At 43.1% G+C, this 21,032-nt stretch overlaps 1 protein-coding gene across 8 annotated transcripts in view; it reads left to right on the forward strand.

Moving 5' to 3' along the window:
- RASAL2 (RAS protein activator like 2) overlaps nucleotides 1–21,032 on the forward strand; it is a 340,966-nt gene that overhangs the window by 258,158 nt on the left and 61,776 nt on the right. For 5 of the 8 annotated variants that reach the window (XM_061634211.1, XM_061634205.1, XM_061634206.1 and 2 more), the window contains exons 6-7: nucleotides 12,886–13,039; nucleotides 19,922–20,020. In XM_061634211.1, coding sequence (XP_061490195.1) covers nucleotides 12,886–13,039; nucleotides 19,922–20,020 — 253 coding nt within the window. Of the gene's footprint in view, nucleotides 1–12,885; nucleotides 13,040–19,921; nucleotides 20,033–21,032 lie in introns of all 8 variants that reach the window. The other 3 variants (XM_061634210.1, XM_061634207.1, XM_061634212.1) reach the window with 1 other exon arrangement.

A 21,032-nucleotide genomic window follows, 5' to 3' on the forward strand; every position in this document is an offset into this window, starting at 1 on the left:
GTACTATAAAACCTGGCTTTTTATACACTTTTTTATCTGAGGGAAGATGTGTTCCCATGGTCTTATCTGCTTTTTGCTACTTCTCATCAGGCTCTCATCAGATGCTCCCGGTGAGTCTTCCTTTCTCAACTAATCAGCTTAACCTCCCCATATAAGGATTTCCTTTTACTTCATATTGACAATTTACATGACACATTGGCTGTCTGCCCAGACCTATTATCTTGTACTGTACTCAACTTCATGAGAAAATACTACTTTGTCTATTCCAGTTGTTTCTCAGGAAAATTACAGCTGTAGTCAGGAGATGGAGGGGAAAAGGTTGCAGTTTCAAACTACTCCTGTTTACTGTTTGGCTCTTATGCATAAAGCAGACTTTGTAAACTATTTCAATAAATCTTAAGCATCTTCTAAGCAAATCTAAGCATATGTAATAATAATAATAATAATAATAATATTTAATTTGTGTCGCCTATCTGGCAATTAGCCACTCTAGGCGACGTACATTAAAATGAAATAAAATACAATAATATCAAATGCAGTCACATTAATAACAATAAATAAAATAAATACTGGACAGTCATCAATACATATATAAAACAATTATTTTAGCAGCATACGATAGATGACAAAATCATGGAGATTTACCCATCCCAAGGACCTCAAAGGCCTGTTGGAATAGCCACGTCTTCAGGGCCTTGCGGAATACATCTAGGGAAGGGGCATGTCGAAGATCACATGGGAGGGAGTTCCAGAGAGTGGGGGCCACCACAGAAAAGGCTCTCTCCCTAGTACCCACCAACCTAGCTGTTTTGGTTGGCGGGATTGAGAGAAAGCCTTGTGTGGCTGATCTAGTTGGGCGGCATAATTGGTGGCGGTGGAGGCGCTCTTTCAGGTAAACTGGGCCGAAACCGTGCAGGGTTTTAAAGGTTAATACCAGCACCTTGAATCGGGCCCGGAAAACAACCGGCAGCCAGTGAAGATCAAATAATACTGGCGTAATGTGGTCCCGGCGGCGGCTGTTAGTAAGTAAGCGCGCCGTTGCATTCTGTATAAGTTGTAATTTCCGGGTCGTTTTCAAGGGTAACCCCACGTAGAGCGCATTACAGTAGTCCAATCGAGAGGTGACCAGGGCATGTACCACGAGCGGGAGCTGTTGAACAGGGAGGTAGGGTTGCAGCCTACGTATAAGGTGTAATTGATACCAAGCTGCCCGGCTCACGGCCGAAATCTGAGCCTCCATGGACAGCCTGGAATCAAGAACAACCCCGAGACTGCGGACCTGGTCCTGTAGGGGCAACTTCACCCCACCAAACACCAGGTCAACATCTCCTAACCTTCCCTTGTCTCCCACAAGTAGTACCTCGGTCTTATCAGGGTTCAACTTCAACCTGTTCCTTCCCATCCATCCACTCACGGATTCCAGGCACTTGGACATGGTCTCCACAGCCCTCTCCGGTGAAGATTTAAATGAGAGATAGAGCTGAGTGTCATCCGCATATTGGTGACACTGCAGCCCAAATCTCCTGATGATCGCTCCCAGCGGCTTTACATACATGTTAAATAGCATGGGAGAGAGGATAGAACCCTGTGGCACACCACAATTGAGAGGCCAAGGGTCTGAAACCTCATCACCCAATGCTACCTGTTGGCGCCTATCAGAGAGAAAGGAATGGAACCACCGTAAAACCGTGCCTCCCAATCCCAAACTCTCCAGGCGATCTAAAAGGATACCGTGGTCTACGGTATCAAAAGCCGCTGAGAGATCCAGGAGGACAAGGAAGGTGAATTCTCCCCTATCCAATGCCCTCCTCATATCATCAACCAGAGCGACCAAGGCTGTTTCAGTTCCATGTCCAGTCCTGAAACCCGATTGGTATGGATCTAGATAATCTGTTTCCTCCAAGTGTGCCTGCAACTGATTTACCACCACCCTCTCAATGACCTTGCCCAGGAATGCTAAGTTCGAGATTGGGCGAAAGTTGGTTAGAATCTGGGGATCCAAGGAGGACTTCTTTAAGATGGGTTTAATAGCCTCCTTGAGGGCTAGTGGCATAACACCCTCTTGGAGGGATGCATTAACCATTGCCTTGATCCTCTCACCCAATCTCTCTTTGCAGCTCATAAGGAGCCACGATGGGCAAGGGTCATTTAGACAAGTGGTAGGCTTTACAGATGAGAGCACCTTGTCCACATCCTCAGAAGAAAGAGGCCGAAATTGATCCCATTTGACCGGTTTGCAACTGGCTAACTCTAGCTCACTCACTGTATCCACGGCGCACGGAATCGAGCTCCTCAGGTGTTAGATTTTATCAGCAAAGTGCTTTGCCAATTTGTCACAGGAGGCCTTAGACTGTTCCAAGGGTTCCTGAGCAACTGGACCGACCAGGCTTTGGACCACCTGGAACAACCTCCTGGGACAGCACTCTGCTGATGCAATAGAGGCAGCAAAGAACACCCTCTTTGCTGCCCTTACCGCCACCTGGTAGGCAGCTATTGCTGCTCTAACCTGTGTCCGAGCATCTTCGGAGTGCGATTTCCTCCACCGGCGCTCTAGTCGTCTCACCTCCTGCTTCAAAGCATGCAACCGTGGTGTATACCATGGTGCTACTTGAGTTCTATTCAGGGGGAGAGGACGTTTCGGAGCCACTCGGTCTAACGCCCCGGCGATCCTCTCGTTCCACTCCATCACCAGGGCTTCAACCGGGCGACCTTCAGCAGGTTCCAATTCCCCAAGCGCCGTCAGGAAACCATCTGGATCCATCAGGCACCTGGGGCGGACCATTCTAATAGGACCTTTACCCCTGCGGAGGGCGTGCGGCATCGAGAGATCCATCCTTACCAGATAGTGGTCTGACCATGACACGGGGGTAGAAGAAATAACCCCTAACTTCAGCACACTACCCTCCCCCCCTGGGACAAATATAAGGTCAAGAGTATGACCGGCTACATGGGTGGGCTCAGTATTACTAAGGCGCAGTAAATCATGTAAATGATTTCAGCACGTTATATGCATATTTTAAGCCATTACCTGGGCTTTCCCATTACAGTGGGTTTTAAATACAATAAGGCACATATGAAACCTTTGAACCTACAAGATGGGGCTGATAATATTGGAAACAAAGATGGAAGATGGATTCAAGTTCCTGACCTTCTGTAATGGAGCAACTCTTCTTTTGTTGGGTTCATCTTGGATCAAGTAGCTCTTCTCACTTCTCTTCTTCATCATGGTCTTATCTGTAATGTCAACTTCTCCTTCCTTAAATTTCTTATCTGTGCAACAAGCCATGTAATGGGTGTGCCTCCTTATTCTTCCTGCTCTACTCCGCATCATCTAGGCCCTGCAAGCCTCTCCTCAGCATCTCTGTTCCTGTCACTCCTGTTTCCCTTCCCACCCCCTTGACCCCACCTTCACTGGATGGTTTTTGCTGTCTCTCGGCCTGAAGTTCTCATCTTGATCCAGATACCCCAGGTTCCCTCCCCTCACCGTAAGGGTCCTCCCCCAAGCATCTGATAAACAGCTATAAATCTCACGTCACCAATAAGTAAAATATTTATTATAGCAACCATAAACTTCAATTGCCACTTCAGACTGCAGGTGGGGGCTCAATGAGAGTGCAGGTAGAGACTCAAATAATTTAATCCTCCATGCATGAAGATTTCCTGCACAAAGAAAACTAGCATATCAGACTACAAACGTTTATTGAATCTAGTTTTCTGTTATGCAGGGAATGTTTGTGCATAGAGAAGCATTAAGTTACGTAAGTCCCCACCTACAGTCTAAGAGGTAGGCAGCACTAGGCTATACTTAGCCTTTATTTGGTCCCACTTAACACTAGTGGTTAGAGTGTTGGACTACGACCTGGGAGACCTGGGTTCGAATCCCCACACAGCCATGAAGCTCACTGGGTGACCTTGGGCCAGCCACTGCCTCTCAGCCTCAGAGGAAGGTAATTGTAAACCCCCTCTGAATACTGCTCACCATGAAAACCCTATTCATAGGGTCGCCATAAGTCGGGGTCAACTTGAAGGCAGTCCATTTCATTTCCAACACTAGTCATATGGAAAAACATTATTGACTACAAAGTTTTTGTTTTCTTCTAACTTCTGCATCATGCACAAGGCTCATCACATGGAAACTGCTGCCTCATCTGCTGAACTGTTTATTTGCCACAGTGAACCAAACAGACTGACCACTGCCTTGTGGCTTTCTCCACCACACTTCAAACTGCCACTGGAATGTGTTTGTGATGATGTGGAGAGAAAGTTTTGCGGTGGTGGTTGATTCATAAGGAAAGCCACTCAGTGTGAAACAGGCACTGTCCATTGTAATATAATAAGTATGTTGCTGATGTGAGGAGAAAGCATGTTAAAGCAGCTACAGACCAGTGGCAAATGTTCCATATCTCGGCAAGATCTTGGAACGAGTGGTTGCTGACCAGCTCCAGGCGCTATTGGATGAAACCGATTATCTAGTTCCATTTCAATCGGGTTTCAGGCCTGGTTTCGGCACTGAGACGGCCTTGGTCGCCCTGTTGATGATCTATGTCGGGAGAGAGACAGAGGGAGTGTAACTCTGTTGATTCTCCTTGATCTCTCAGCGGCTTTTGATACCATCGACCATGGTATCCTTCTGGAGAGGCTTGCGCAGTTGGGAGTTGGAGGCACTGCGTGGCAGTGGTTCCGCTCCTACTTGGCGGGCCATCTCCAGAAGATAGTGCTTGGGGAACATTGCTCGACACCGTGGGTACTCCAGTGTGGGGTCCCGCAGGGTTCGGTTTTGTCTCCCATGCTTTTTAACATCTATATGAAGCCGTTGGGTGCAGTCATCAGGAGTTTTGGAGTGCGTTGTCACCAGTACGCTGATGACACGCATCTCTACTTCTCCTTTTCATCTTCCTCAGGTGAGGCGGTCAATGTGCTGAACCATTGCCTGGACGCGACAATGGACTGGATGAGAACTAACAAACTGAGACTCAATCCTGATAAGACTGAGATGCTGTTGGTGGATGGTTTTTCCAATCAGATGGTGGATACATATCCTGTCCTGGATTTATTTATTTATTTATTTATTTAATTAAGCTTATATACCGCCCGACTAGCAACAGCTCTCTGGGCGGTGAACATTAAAAATACAATAAAAATAACACAAAACTGTACACAAAACTGTACAGTCTAAAATCAAAATATAATAATTTACAATTAACAGGAATTAAAATGCCTCAGAGAAGAGAAAGGTTTTAACCTGGCGCCGAAAAGATGATAGTGTCGGCGCCAGGCGCACCTCCTCGGGGAGACCATTCCATAGTTCGGGGGCCACCACTGAGAAGGCCCTAGATCTTGTCACCACTCTCCGGGCTTCCCTATGAGTCGGAACCCGGAGGAGGGCCTTCGTAGTAGACCGTAGTGTACGGGCTGGTTCATATCGGGAGAGGCGTTCCGACAGATATCGTGGTCCCGCGCCATATAAGGCTTTATAGGTAAGTACCAACACTTTGAATCTGGCCCGGAAGCATATTGGAAGCCAGTACAAACGGGCTAGCACAGGTGTTATATGCTCAGACCGCTTAGTTCTTGTTAGCAGTCTGGCTGCCGCATTTTGCACTAGCTGTAGCTTCCGAATCGTCTTCAAAGGTAGCCCTACGTAAAGCGCATTGCAGTAGTCCAGACGCGAGGTTACCATAGCATGTACCACTGATGAGAGGTCCTCCTTACTCAGATAGGGACGTAGCTGGGCTACCAACCGAAGTTGGTAGAACGCATTCCGGGCCACCGAGGCTACATGAGCCTCAAGTGTGAGGGAAGAGTCTAAGATGACTCCCAGACTACGCACCTGTTCCTTTAGGGGGAGTGTAACCCCATCCAGGACAGGGTATATATCCACCATCCGATCAGAGAAACCATCCACCAACAGCATCTCAGTCTTGTCAGGATTGAGTCTCAGTTTGTTAGTTCTCATCCAGTCCATTGTCGCAGCCAGGCAACGGTTCAGCACGTCGACTGCCTCACCTGAAGAAGATGTAAAGGAGAAGTAGAGCTGCGTGTCATCAGCATACTGATGACAACGCACTCCAAAACTCCTGATGACCGCCCCCAGCGGCTTCATATGAATGTTAAAAAGCATGGGAGACAGAACCGAACCTTGCGGGACCCCACATTGGAGAACCAACGGTGTCGAGCAATGTTCCCCAAGCACTATCTTCTGGAGACAACCCGCCAAGTAGGAGCGGAACCACTGCCAAGCAGTGCCTTCAACTCCCAATTCCTCAAGCCTCTCCAGAAGGATACCATGGTCAATGGTATCAAAAGCCGCTGAGAGATCAAGGAGAATCAACAGAGTTACACTCCCTCTGTCTCTCTCCCGACATAGGTGATCAAACAGGGCGACCAAGGCAGTCTCAGTGCCAAAACCAGGCCTGAACCCCGATTGAAATGGATCTAGATAATCGGTTTCATCCAATAGCGCCTGGAGCTGGTCAGCAACCACACGTTCCAGGATCTTGCCCAGGAACGGAACATTGGCTACTGGTCTGTAGCTGCTGACATCCTCTGGGTCCAAGGAAGGTTTTTTCAGGAGTGGTCTCACTGCCGCCTCTTTCAGACAGCCAGGGACCACTCCCTCTCGTAAAGAGGCATTAATCACTTCCTTGGCCCAGCCAGCTGTTCCTTCCTTGCTAGTTTTAATTAGCCAAGAGGGGCAAGGATCCAGTACCGAAGTGGTCGCACGAACCTGCCCAAGCACATTGTCCACGTCCTCGAACTGAACCAACTGAAACTCATCCAACAAAACATGACAAGACTGTGCTCTGGACACCTCAGTAGGATTAACTGCTATTAAATAGGAGTCTAAGTCCCGGCGAATGCATGAGATCTTATGCTGGAAGTGTTCAGCAAATTTATTACATCGAGCTACCGATGTATCTGCTGTATCTTGTAGGCCTGGATGAAGTAGGCCACGAACCACTTTAAAAAGCTCCCGTGGGCGTGAGAGCGATGACTGAATAGTGGCGGCGAAATGTTGTTTTTTTGCCGCCCTCACCGCTCCTACATAGAGCTTAGTAGAAGCACGAACCAGCTCATAATTGCATTCGTCGGGAGTTCGTCTCCATCTCCGCTCAAGCCGCCTCCTGTCTTGTTTCATCACTCTCAGCTCCAGAGTATACCAAGGAGCTGTATGAGCTCTACATAGGAGAGGGCGCGCAGGAGCGATCGTGTCAACAGCCCGGGTCATCTCTGTATTCCACAGATCGACCAGGGCTGCGACAGGAGCGCCAGTCTTATCAGCCGGAAAAAACCCCAGAGCCTTTTGAAAACCTTCAGAATTCATTAGTCTCCGGGGGCCGACCAATTTAATAGGTCCCCCACCCTTGCAGAGGGAAAAGGCTACTGAAAGTCTAAACTTCAGCAAGCAATGATCTGTCCATGACAACGGGAGAGATGTAAAACTCCCCACATCCAGATCACTATCCCCATGTCCAGTAGCAAAGACCAGGTCAAGAGTATGCCCCGATGTATGTGTTGGGCCACTAACATATTGAGACAGCCCCATGGTTGTCATGGCGGCCATGAAGTCCTGAGCTGCCCCAGACAAAGTAGCCTCAGCATGAATGTTGAGATCTCCCAGTACTAATAGTCTGGGGGATCTCAACAGTATCTCCGAGACCACTTCCGTCAGCTCAGTTAGGGAAGCCATTGGGCAGCAAGGTGGGCGGTACACCAAAAGGATTCCCAGTCTGTCCCTCTGGCCCAGCACAAGGTGCAAACACTCCAGACCAGTGATTGCATGGACATGGTGCTTGGTGAGTGAGATGGAACTCTTATAGACCACAGCGACCCCCCCTCCCCGACCCTCAGATCTACCATGATGCTGAACCAGATACCCCGGTGGGCAGAGCTGGGACAGACTAACTCCTCCCTGTTCGCCCACCCAGGTCTCGGTTATACATGCCAGATCGGCCACCTCATCCACAATCAAATCATGGACGAGGGAGGTTTTATTATGTACCGATCTGGCATTAAAAAGCAGCAACTGGAGATCTGAGAGTTGGCTGATAGGACAACCAACAACCCTGCGGGTATGAGAAGGACCAGAACGCGGCACAGCCACTACATGTCTGGGCCGCGTTCTCCTTACCTGGCACGTAATGGGGTTACACTGGATGGGGTTACACTCCCCCTAAAGGAACAGGTTCGTAGTCTGGGAGTCGTTCTAGACTCTTCCCTGTCACTTGAGGCTCATGTAGCCTCTGTGGCACGGAATGCGTTCTACCAACTTCGATTGGTAGCCCAGCTACGTCCCTACCTGAGTAAGGAGGATCTTACATCAGTAGTACATGCTCTGGTAACCTCACGTTTGGATTACTGTAATGCGCTCTACGTAGGGCTACCTCTGAAGACGGTTCGGAAGCTACAGCTGGTGCAAAATGCGGCGGCCAGACTGCTAACAAGAACGAAGCGGTCTGACCATATAACACCTGTTTTGGCCTGCTTGCACTGGCTTCCAATACGCTTCCGGGCCAAATTCAAAGTGTTGGTATTAACCTATAAAGCCTTATATGGCGCGGGACCTCAATATCTGTCGGAACGCCTCTCCCGCTATGAACCGGCTCGTACACTACGGTCTGCTACGAAGGTCCTCCTCCGGGTCCCGACTCATAGGGAGGCCCGGAGGGCAGTGACAAGATCAAGGGCCTTCTCAGTGGTGGCCCCCGAACTATGGAATAGTCTCCCCGAGGAGGTTCGCCTGGCGCCGACACTATCATCCTTTCGGCGCCAGGTTAAAACCTTTCTCTACTCCGAGGCATTTTAATTTTTTGTTAATGATTGTAATGTTTGTAATTTGATTTTAGCCTTTGCTGTTTTTAGACTGTGAAATTTGATTTTAGACTGATGTTTTGTATTATATTGTATTTTATTGTATCTATGTTCACCGCCCAGAGAGCTATTGCTAGTCGGGCGGTATATAAGTTTTAAAAATAAATAAAATAAATAAATAAAAATATGCATGAGTTCTTCTAAAAATGCAAGACCCCACTTCAGAGTTCATAATTAGTGGTGTCTGCCTCCTATGCTGAGCAGATACTGGCGGAGGATTCAGGCTGCGTGGTGGGATACGTTAAATGACCCCCATGGGAAAGTATCATATGTGAGGCAAGATAAATATGGCTTTTCTGATGTGCCATTCTACTACTTCATTCAAAGGCTGACATGATCCCTCCCTCCCTCCCTCAGATGCTGTGTCTGGCTCACTTGCTGAAAGGAGAGAGAGGGACTCACTCCTCTCCAATGAAAGGTCACCTTTACTGTGCTTGCAGAGAGTGCTCCCTGAGCTCTGCTGACTGCGGCTTTTCCCTGCTGTCTTCCACCTCTAATCTCCTTATAGCTGTAGCACCATGGCAACGGACCCAGGGCTGAGTGAGCTAGGCACATACCAGGAACCTTGTTTGTGTCACCTGAGGGATAGGATACAGTGTGTGAAAGATGAAGAGAAGGAGGGTGATGCCTTAGCCTGTGTGGGCAGAGTGGTTTACATCTTGTCAAGTTGTTGCCAGCCCTGGCTCTTCTCAGAGGTGCATCCATGAAACTTTAGAATAGAAACAACTGTAGCTTGCCTGCTTCTGGATTGGGCCATTGCTGCCTTTGCGCTAAGGAATTCCTTTTCTGCGATGTAGCCAAAGAGGAGGAGGTGTGGGGGTACCAGGACACATGGCACCGCTATGATTTGGGGCTGCACGGTCAGATGGTTGTACAATTGCTTCATGTAGGTGTGCTGGATTTATCAGAATTAGTTGTTATATGTGGGAAATTAGTAATACAGCTAGTTGTGTTATTAAAAAGTTGTGCTTTATAGTAATATGCCTGTTCCTTTGGCTATTCCTCAAAATCTCCCTCTGGTGTAAACTCGAGATTGAATAGATGTTGCTTCTTGACCTTAAGTCTAAACTATTTGTTACCTTGGGGGTGAGGTCTGGAAGTTGGGCCGAAAGGACTGCCTCAGCAGGGCTTAGACTACATATACTCAAACTAGAGAAATTTGTTGGATTGGCTTTTTTAAGCTAATATTTTAGATATACTTTGTCTAATCACAGGTGGTGATGAAATCTACACGGTTGAAGTTTTAGTTTTGCAGTGGTACCAGCAGCTATTAGAATGAAGCAGACTGCAGACAAAACAGGTTGTCATCTTGCATCTGAAAACTTTTTGTTTCCTTGCGAAGACACCTCAGGGTCCTTTTCCCCCCTTTATCTGTATTATATTTTGGGTAAATTTAAATGTCAGCAATTTATCTTTTTAAGGATTACTGCACCAGGATTGTTGATCCCAGGCAGGAGGAGGGAAGCAAAGCAAACTCTTCAGTCACCAAGGGCATTCTCATACGCATTGCTGCTCAAGTCGTGTTTCCATTCAAGATTTGAAGGTGGGGAGTAGCGCTGCTCCCTTTTGTCCTTTTTTCCTTTTGCTGCTCCTGCTCCTATGCCTTCTGAGTGCTTGACACCTGGAAATCAAGCAAGTAAATTTACCTGGCAGGAAGAAGTAGCAATGGGAACTGATGTTCAAAGGCATAGGAGCAGTACCCCAAAAAAGTGGCAACCCTGCAAGATAGGAAGAATGGGTTGCAAAAAAAATTCTTGCTTTGTATTTTCCCCCCAGTTAAAACTGTACAGATTTGTCTAGGTGTGTGTGTATGTGTTTCAAATTTCTTACACAGGTCAGTGCACACATTAACTATGGCTAAGCAATCAGGAGCAAACTGTAGGATTACACACTCCCTCCATGCCTCCCCTCCTTCCTTTCTGGACTGCAAATTACCAGTGCTAGCATTATTTTCCTTTATTACATTTGTATTCCATCTTTCCTCCAAGGAACTCAGGGTGATGTACGTGATCTCTCCCCCTCACCCCAAATTTTATCCTTGCAATAACCTTTTGCAAAGTAGGTTAAAAAAAGGTAAAGGCGTCCCTGCACTTGTAGTGTGAGTCGTTTCCGACTCTTAGGGTGACGTCTTGCGACGTTTACTAGGCAGACCGTATATATGGGGTGGGATTGCCAGTTCCTTCCCCGGCCTTTCTTTACCCCCCGGCATATGCCGGGTACTCATTTTACTGACCACGGATGGATGGAAGGCTGAGTGGACCTCGACCCCTTTTACTGGAGATTCGACTTCCTCCTTTCGTTGGAATCGAACTCCGGCCATGAGCAGAGCTTCGGCTGCGTTACCGCCGCTTACCACTCTGCACCACGGAGGATCTACCTTTTGCAAGGTAGGTTAGGCAGAGAGAAAAAGAAAATGATTGGCCAAAGATCACCTAGTATGCTTCATAGCTGACTGGAGGTTTGTACCACTATACCACACTGAGTGAGTCCTGGTTAAGCTGAAACGCTCAGCTTTAACCTCAATTAATGCCATTGGTGCTTTAACATTTAACTGTGGCTAATATTCAGAAAAATACAATCAAAGGTTCAGTCAGAAGCAGAACTTTAAAAAGTTGAAATAAGAAATTTCTGTATAAGTAAGGCATTTGCAGCTCAGTTAGGTCAGTGGAATTAATTCTTACATCAGTTGTAGTATGGATTAGTAAAGTGTCACGTACCAGTGTTGGGATTGAGGCTCACCTAGCCATTGCATGTGTGTTCTTTGTGCCATCTTGTGAATACATGGGTCTTGCAAGGGACTCATGGAGCAAGTTACCAAATATTGCCGACTGCAGCTTGCTTTAGTTGGTTTTGAAATGATTTTTGATTGTTGTGTGTTTTATGGTAGATTAGTTTTATTACTTGAAAATTTGTTTTCTAAAAAAAAAGTATTCTATATAAAAATAAACTATGATGATGATATCCAAGGAGTAGACAAGAGGGTGTGGTAGTTAAAAATCTGGCTTGCTTACCTGGGTGGAAGAAGTCCATCTAACAGACACACAATGTCAAGGAATGCCTCAGTCCACCATTACCTATGAAGGTGGCAGAAACTGTAGAGAAACTGTAAGGCTGAATTCTGCTCTTGATCCAAAGAAGCAGGGTTTTTTTAATTGAAAGAGCCAGAAGCCAGTATGATGATAACAATGAATGCCTGTTTCTCTTGTCATGGATATTATTTTAGATTTGAGTTTGGTTATCAATTTCAGTAAAGGTGTGACAATTCTGTACGTCAGGAAAACAAAATAAGGTGTGTTAAATTTGCCCTTCTTTTTTGGAAGAGGGAAGAACCGAACCAGGATGTTGGCATAGTATAGGACATAGTGTTAAGCTTGGGTCAAAGAGCTCTAGGTTCATATTTCTGCTGGTTTCCTGAGTGACCTTGAGCCAGTCACTAACTTTCAGTCAACCCTATGTCATAAAATTGTTGTAAGGATGAAATGGCAAATATTGCCTTGAGTCATTTAGAGGATGGTCTGGATATAAAAAATAAATAAAATAGACATTTGCTTTCCAGAACAGCCTTTTTCTTGCTTTATAAGACACATTCATGAATTAGGGGCAAGAAATCCTTCAATTTAGAGGTATCATTTTCACTTTGTAGTTGGATGAAATACATGCAGCTCCTCAGGAGATGCGATTCAATGATTCAGCAAGGATGTTACTAGCAGAATTTTGGATTCTGTAAAGTAAGCAGCATTTGTTTGAGATGTCATTATATGTATTAATTTTTGTTAACGTTATAAAGCCAATTGTCAAGACTATATACAGTACTGCCAAAAAGCCAAATACTTCTGAGTTTCTGGATCTGCCAAATCTTGTCTGGCATTTGTCAGGGGTATCTTATTTCTAAAACCAACAACTGGAGTGAAGCACCTTAAAAGGTACTTTAAAGAAAACCCTGTTTTATTGAATTGGCTTCTTTTCTTTTCTTTTAATGGTGTCTTATTTCCACTTCCTTTGGTCTTTGCACAGGTCCCGTGGCTTACCAAAACTGAAAGAGTCTCGTTCTCATGAATCTTTACTGAGTCCAGGCAGTGCTGTAGAGACACTAGATCTTGGGACAGAAGAGCGAGTTTTCGTCAAGCCACTTCATAGCAGTATACTGGGACAAGACTTCTGCTTTGAGGTAAAAAACTAGTGCATCCCTTTCTTTCAACAACAGCAACAACAACAACAACAACAATAAAAGAGAGAGAAAGAATAGAAGAAAGGAATACATATAGATTGCTTAATTGACTCAGTCTGGTTGCTTATCTCACTCTTTGTAATTTCGTAACTGAATGAGCAAATTGGTGGTTGCCTGGAATTTACCATTGGAAGAGTGTGGATTATATGATCATCAGATTATTCTCCTTGTGGCTACTGGCATCAGTCCTTCAACAGAAAGCATAGCAACTGGAAATATTTCTATCTGAGAGAGGGAACTTGGGAAGGTGCAATATCTTATTGGGCTGATGTAGCATTGCACCAGGACTGCATTAGCAATATAATCCCAGACCAGAAACTAATTTGCATATTTTGACTGTATCAGTCATGATTAGCGATAGAACAATTGTGCTTGGGTTTGCCTTGATTTCCAGTTGCTTTTTGCAGTCTTTCCTGGTGAGTGCTTGAGAAACTAGAGACTTTTTGTATGTGTTTGCCATCAGAGAACTAACAGGCAATCTTGCTCAGCCACTTCTCCTTTTCCTTCACCAAATTTACTTGGAGGGAGGGCAGTGGCACCAAGGTCTCTTCCTTTCTTCCCCCTCCTCCTGTGCCTCACTCTGTCCTCTTCATTTTCTGGCACCTGGAATGTTGTAACAGCAACCTTCCAGGTGCAAATATAGAAAATGTAGTCCAGGGCTTCTTATGCCCAGGGCACTGCTGTTTCTACGTTCTAGAAATAAGGAAAAAAGAGAGCCTGACATTACTCCATCTTTCCTACCTAGAAATTAGCTTGGAAGAAGGGAAGGGCTGGTTGTAGTGAAGAGACAGCTGATAAACAGCATATAAGCCTAGGGCCAAATTTGGAAGGGTCTGGACTTGCCTTGTATTGTAGCGAAATATTTTGAACTAGGGTGGTTTTAGTATTCCAGTCTCCCTCTAATTTGAACTTGGCTTCCATCACTAATCATGATTTGCCTACCCTTTTGAATATTTGGCAAATGCCCAGTTGTGTTCTATAGACACATTTCATCTATTTGACAATATTTTTTTATAACTTGTGAGTTCATTCATATCTCACATTTTTTCCAAGGAACAAGGTGGTGTACATGGTTCTCCCCCTTCCCATATTATCCTCACAACAATCCTGTGAGGTAGGCTAGGTTGAGAGACAGTGACTGGCCTAAGGTCCCCTAGCAAACTTCATAGCTGAGTGCGGATTTTAACCCTGGTCTCCCTGGTCCTATATCCTGCTCTTTAGCTCAAAACAGGACTTACGTAATTACAAAATAATTTTTATTAATTTGTACAACCAATTAATCAAAACAAATAACTAAAATAGCAGCAGTAAGAACGCCTTGAAATTGTCTCTGCTTAACAGACTTGGAGGAACATACATAGTTTGGCAGACTTCTAAAGTGGCTAGCCTCCGTGAAGAGAGCCCATTCCACAGTTGTGCTACTATCATAAAATGTCACTGCCTCCTTAACCCCTTAAGGAGGAGGTTCCTGCGGCAGGACCTCGCTAGGATGATAATCTTAAAAGGCAAGAGAACTAAAAATGGGTAAAACTGGAGGTAGCATTTGAACAAACCTGATAAATGGGCCTCACAGAAGTTAAAAAACTAGTAAATTTGATTTCTTTTTTTCTTGCCTGCTTGTATACGATCCTTTCATGCAAACTGTGGTCCGTGATGTTCATTCAGGTGATCCACAGTGTGTCTGTGAAAAACAGCAGGAGCAGCTGCTGTGAATGGCAGGCACAGCACATCCAATATTCATATTGATTTCTCACTGAATTTTTATTGCTTCTTTTATTTTTTATATTACTTTTTATTAATTATTATTGCGTTTTATATCGTAATGTGGGATCCAAACAATAATACAATAAAATACAATACAAGAAATAAAGGAAGCAATAAGACTATATTGAAAATCATACATCTAGCACAGTGCATCAAAACTGCTACAACACGCAGACAAAATCATTAAATGGTCTGCCAAGTTCCTCAGCAATTTTCAAGTGGTCCATGGGGCAAAAAAGTTTGGGAACTATTGCTTTAGTTGTAATTGTATATATTGAGAAATGTCTCTTGCCATGCTGGCTCACAATATGTGCTGCTTTTAAAAGAGAGCCAGTATTCTCAGCTGTCCTTGGGTGCTCGAAATTTCCCCAAGGGGTGCCATATTATTGTCTACCTCTGAGTTGTGATGAACGGATTTAGAAGTAGTGCTGTATTAGCCTAGCACCACATTGTCCACTGACAACCTGTGCAAGTGCTATAACGTAACAATACTCTTCATCAGGCAAAATCTTTCAATATATTTTACATATTGGCATGTTATTAGACTTCATAGTTCTTTAAAAATATTTCCCAGTCTGTGTCCTGCGTGTGCATGTGCAATCTCATAGACATAAAGTATAGCCAAATATAAAAACTCTCATACAAACATTGGTCTGTTCTTGCTTGTCTAGGAGGCTGTCCTGGCAACTTTGTTTCTTTGGAGGAAAACTTGCAAGAACTATTATGACATACTTTATATTAGCATTCCATTAGAGGGAAACATGTTTTGGTTTGCTTCAAGCTTCCTTCATTTCATATAAATAGCTCTGACAAACCTGGGTTTCCTGCTGCATGGAGTGATTCTTGCAGAACAAGCAAACAATTATGTAGGCGTTTCTACTTGTATAGCCGTTTAGTTAGTATGGTCGCTTTGCTCCTCAAGTTTGGTATTTAAAATTAATTTTAGAGTGACTAGGATCGTGGGTGTTGCTTGTCTATCACATAAAAAGGAAACAATCACCATGTTCTAATCTGTAGGAAATTTAAAAGAAACCCAGCAAAGGGAGAAGATAAGCCCACTCTCTGTACAATAATTTTTGCAGATAAAATTAATCAGATCCGCATTTGGCTATTTTTACTTTTAATTTCCTTTCACAAAGTGAACTCATCAGCTGACATAGTAAAACATCCAATGCATAGTAAAAAATCCAACATAAAACTACCAACCCGCCCCACCCCCCCAAAAAAACCTACATCAATCATGGAGGCAACAGCTCTAAAGCAAAGAACTCTAATTGGCTAAAGGTCTGCTACAATAGCCAAGTATTGGCCAGATGCATGAAGGAATAAAGTGTCAGAGCCTGGCAAACCGCCCAGGGAGGGCATTCCACAAAGCAGATGCTACTACCAAAAAGGTCCTGCTCCTTGTGCTTGCCCACTGTATCTCACTTGGCAGTGACACCTGGAGCCGTTGTAGTTTTCTGTAACGTAGTTATGCAGAACAGACAGTCTTACCCTGAGTTCTGGGGATTTCTTATATTTCCTTTTCTGATTTGTTCATTCTCTTTTCCAAATTGTTTTACACTCTCTTTTAATTTTGGGCTTTTGTCATTTTTGACACTCCTTGTCATGTAATACTCTAATCAGATGTCTAGTGCAAAACCTAGCACCTGGGAATGTCAGCATTCTGTGTGTGTTTTTAGAAGGATGTTTCTAGTTCTTTTGCTTCTGGAGAGAAGCTTAGAGGGGCCTTGTTTTATGAAATATTCTATGCTTGTGAATTGGACAATACACATTTTCACAAATTTGATGTATGGACCCTGTTTCCTCCTGATGTCCATGCACTTTCTTCTTTCAATTATGGAATGATCTGCCTGACGAGGTGCACCTGGCGCCAACACTGTTATCTTTTCGGCGCCAGGTCAAGACTTTCCTCTTCTCCCAGGCATTTTAGTATGTGTTTTTAAATTGTTTTTATATTGTTTTGAATTTTAAAATTGTGTTTTAAATTGTTTTTAAAATATGTTTTTAAATTGTGTATTTGTTTTATGTTTTTGATTGCTGTAAACCGCCCAGACAGCTTCGGCTATGGGGCGGTATACAAGTGCAATAAATAAATCAATAAATTCCCCTACTTTTTTTTTTAAAAAAAAATTCAAATTGCTGAAAACCTAATACGTGAACACAGTAATCAATGAGTTTATGTTTATCTCATTGGCCAAAATCTCAATACCACAATTCCATAAATATACCAGCATCTGTCTGGGAATCATATTTCTATAACTTATACTTGGACCAAATTGACCTAAACTCATCACTTTACCCACTAAATGAGTCTTTACAGAAGTGGTCCCCAGTCTCTAAACAGGAAATTATCTATCTGATCTCTAAATTGAGGTCTAATAAAGCTCCTGGACCAGACAATATCCCCCCTGAGGTCTTTAAAACGAATGTAAATTGGTGGGCTCCCGTTCTGGCTTCATTGTTCACATATATCGATTCTACATTAATGATACCGAAAGATTGGGGATTGGCTACAATCGTACCTATTTATAAAAAAGGTTCGATAAACGACCCGTCCAATTATAGGCCGATTAGTTTACTTAACATAATTAGTAAACTCTATGCAGCCCATCTCCATATAAAACTGAACGACTGGATTGAGCAGAACGATATTTTAGTGGATGAACAAGCTGGTTTTCGATCAAAAAGATAAATCTTTGACCACATACTTGTACTTCAACACTTAATTGATAAATACGCAGTCAGAAAAGGAGGAACCCTTTATGCGGCCTTTATAGATCTGAAGGCCGCATTTGATTCAATATCTCGCCCCCGTCTTTGGTCAAAATTAAACCATCTAGGCATGGATAACCGCCTTATTACCTTAATACAGGGCCTTTATAACAATACCTTCATGGAAATAAGATGCAATACTAATGGACATTTAACTAACCCTGTTCCAACATTTAAAGGGGTTAAACAGGGATGTGTGTTAGCTCCAGTATTGTTTAATATATATATTAACGATATTGTACATAATCTTTCAACAACAGCTACGCACCCTCCCATATTAGCCAAAAAATCGAGAAACATCCTTCTATACGCGGACGATATTGCTCTAATATCGAGAACCCCAATCGATCTGAAGAGACTTCTTGCCAAATTAGCAACTTATTGTCACACGGAGTCACTGACAATAAACTATCAAAAGACTAAAATAATAGCTTTTACTAGGAAAAAAACCAATCATCATTGGCGAATACAAGGAAATGAAATCGAACAAGTTAATTCTTTCAAATATCTGGGGTATGTCATACAAGCGTCAGGTAATTGTCACATGCATAACAAACTTATGATTTCCAATGCTGAGAGAACGATGAAAGCACTGCTTGCTTTCTACTTCTCTACTGGCGGACAATCTTTCCTGCCGGCCATTAAAATCTTTAATGCTAAAATAATAGCACAATTAATTTACGGCTCTCAGGTAAATAAGAATCTGAGCTTTAAAGAGTTTGAAGCGATCCAGACCATCTTCTTGAGATCCATAATGGCAATTCCAACATGTATTTCCAACAACATTCTTAGATTGGAAGCTGGGGTGCAATCAATTGAAACCAGAATATGGCTTTCAAGAATTAATGTTTGGTTAAAACTTATTTATTTATTTATTAAATTTATATACCGCCCGACTAGCAATAGCTCTCTGGGCGGTGAACATAAAATAGCATAAAAATACAATGAATAACAAAATAATACTAAAATACAATCATCAATCCAATACAATAAACATTTTAAAAAGTAAATCAGTGTAACTTAAAATGCTTCAGAGAATAGGAAGGTTTTGACCTGGCGCCGGAAGGAGAGCAGAGTCGGCGCCAGGCGTACTTCCTCGGGGAGACTGTTCCATAGTTCGGGGGCCACCACTGAGAAGGCCCTAGATCTTGTCATCACCCTCCGGGCCTCCCTGTGAGTTGGAACCCGGAGGAGGGCCTTCGTAGCAGAACGTAGTGCACGGGCCGGTTCATATCGGAAGAGGCGTTCCGCAAGGTATCGTGGTCCCGCACCGTATAAGGCTTTATAGGTTAATACCAACACTTTGAAAACTTAATTTTAACCCTATTGGTTTTACTCCAGATATTCTAAATGACCATTTTAAATCTTTATGGGCAGATCTCGTGGTAGATAAACTCACAACGATAGGTTTTTCACCTCAACTTATCTTCACCATGGGATACCAAGCATCTATAAATAATATACGCCAACGCCTGAAAGATATTGACCACCAGCAACATTTGTTACTAATCAGAAACCAAAGACATAACCCCACATTTTTCACCCCAATGCCATACTTACTAAATCTAGAGATTCCCAAATATCGTAAAGCTTTTTCCCAGATCAGATTGGATATCCTACCGTCGGCTGTTATGGAGGGTAGGTTCACTAAAATTCCATACAAAAATAGAGTATGTCCTTGTGGGGAAGATGTACCTGAAAATAACACACATGTACTTTTCTACTGTCCTTTTTATAATCCATTAAGACATCAATTGATTATTCCCCTTCTGTCCACTTTTCAACATAAATCCGAACGCTTTTGGTTGCAATATCTTCTCGAAGATACATTCCCATTATAACAACCCAGGTTGCAAAATATAGCGTTGCTGTTCAAAAACTCAGATCCAACATTTTAAAAAGCTCTCCTAGCTGAATACATGATCTAATAGGATGAATAATACTATGAAATATAATCTATTTTTATATTGTTTTAACTGATTTCTATTTTAAAAAAAATATTTCATTGATTCTATTAAAATTGTCATCAATGTATAACTGTTATGTTTAAATTTTCTAATGTATTTTACTGACCATATGGTCGAATAAACTGTCATTCATTATCTGTACATTCTGGTGTATACATATGCACTCTTATTCTGTTTGCTTAATTTAGTATTGGCAAGTATTCTAGGATTGTTGGTTGTAAGATAATTCAAGATATCCATGCCCCTCCCTTTCTTGTGTAAATTGCTCTCTCAATTCTAAGATTAGTCAATCCTATTTTTTTTAAATATGTCCTAGGTAACTTATTCCAGTGGCAGTAAATGCTTCAGCTGCTCTTCTGCTGCCGAAAGAGACAAGTGGATGGAAAACCTGCGCAGGGCAATACAACCTAACAAGGTACCATATAAGGTGAAGCTCCCAGGAAAATCCAGTGGTAAAATGAGTAATTGCATTTTTGGCCAAGTGATACATCAAATTCTTTCCTAAACAAGCACACCCATTTAATTAGGTTGATGACAACAGTGTAGATGCCCTGGAGGAAAGCTGCTCATTAACACCAAGTAATACTCCTCTTGGCTTTATACAAATAAGTAATAGATTAAGTCTTTAGCATTTGGTGTGTCATCTTTGTTAATGGTCCTGATGTCCAGGAGCCTTGTCATTCATAGTCTGTTTTATTGGAAAAGTACCTGTGCTAAAGTGCCTTTAGCAAAGTGGCTAACAGACAGTTGCTAAGCATTTTGCCTGTTAGTGTTTGCATAAATTTATCCACAGAGGGAATCCGTCATTAGTTATTAGATACCTGGCCCTTCTTTCCAATCCCAGTGTTATAACTTGAATAATGGTGCTTTTTACTCTATAGATCAATTTAAATCTGGCTTCTAGCTAGGGCTTCCAACAGAAACTGCCTTATTTGTCCTAATAAATACTGGGGGAGAGGCAGGGGGAGTGTGATCCTTTTAATTCTCTTGGAACTCTCACAGGGTGAACAAATTTAAACTTAATCCAGAAAAGGTGTAGATACTGGTTTTGTGGGATGTGGGATGTGTGCTGACCTGGAGGATATCCTGATCTTGATGGAATTGCACTGTGCCTTAATGAACTGGTTCATAGCTTAGAAGTGCTCCTGGATTTGACATTGTTTTTAGATATGCAAGTGACTGCCATAGACAGGAGTACGTTTATTTATTTAGTTAGTTAGTTAGTTTATTTATAGATTACATTTGTATACCGCCCCATAGCCGAAGCTCTCTGGGCGGTTTACAACAAAAAAAATCAATATAAATTCTACATACGTAATAAGAAAAACAATAGTTCACATTTTAAGTAAACATAACTTAACAAATCTCTGAACAATATACATAACACGAGAACAAAATGAATCATATACAAAACAAAAAAGAAAGAA

The sequence above is a fragment of the Rhineura floridana genome, chromosome 6 (assembly GCF_030035675.1).
Source record: "Rhineura floridana isolate rRhiFlo1 chromosome 6, rRhiFlo1.hap2, whole genome shotgun sequence".
Taxonomy (NCBI): domain Eukaryota; kingdom Metazoa; phylum Chordata; class Lepidosauria; order Squamata; family Rhineuridae; genus Rhineura; species Rhineura floridana.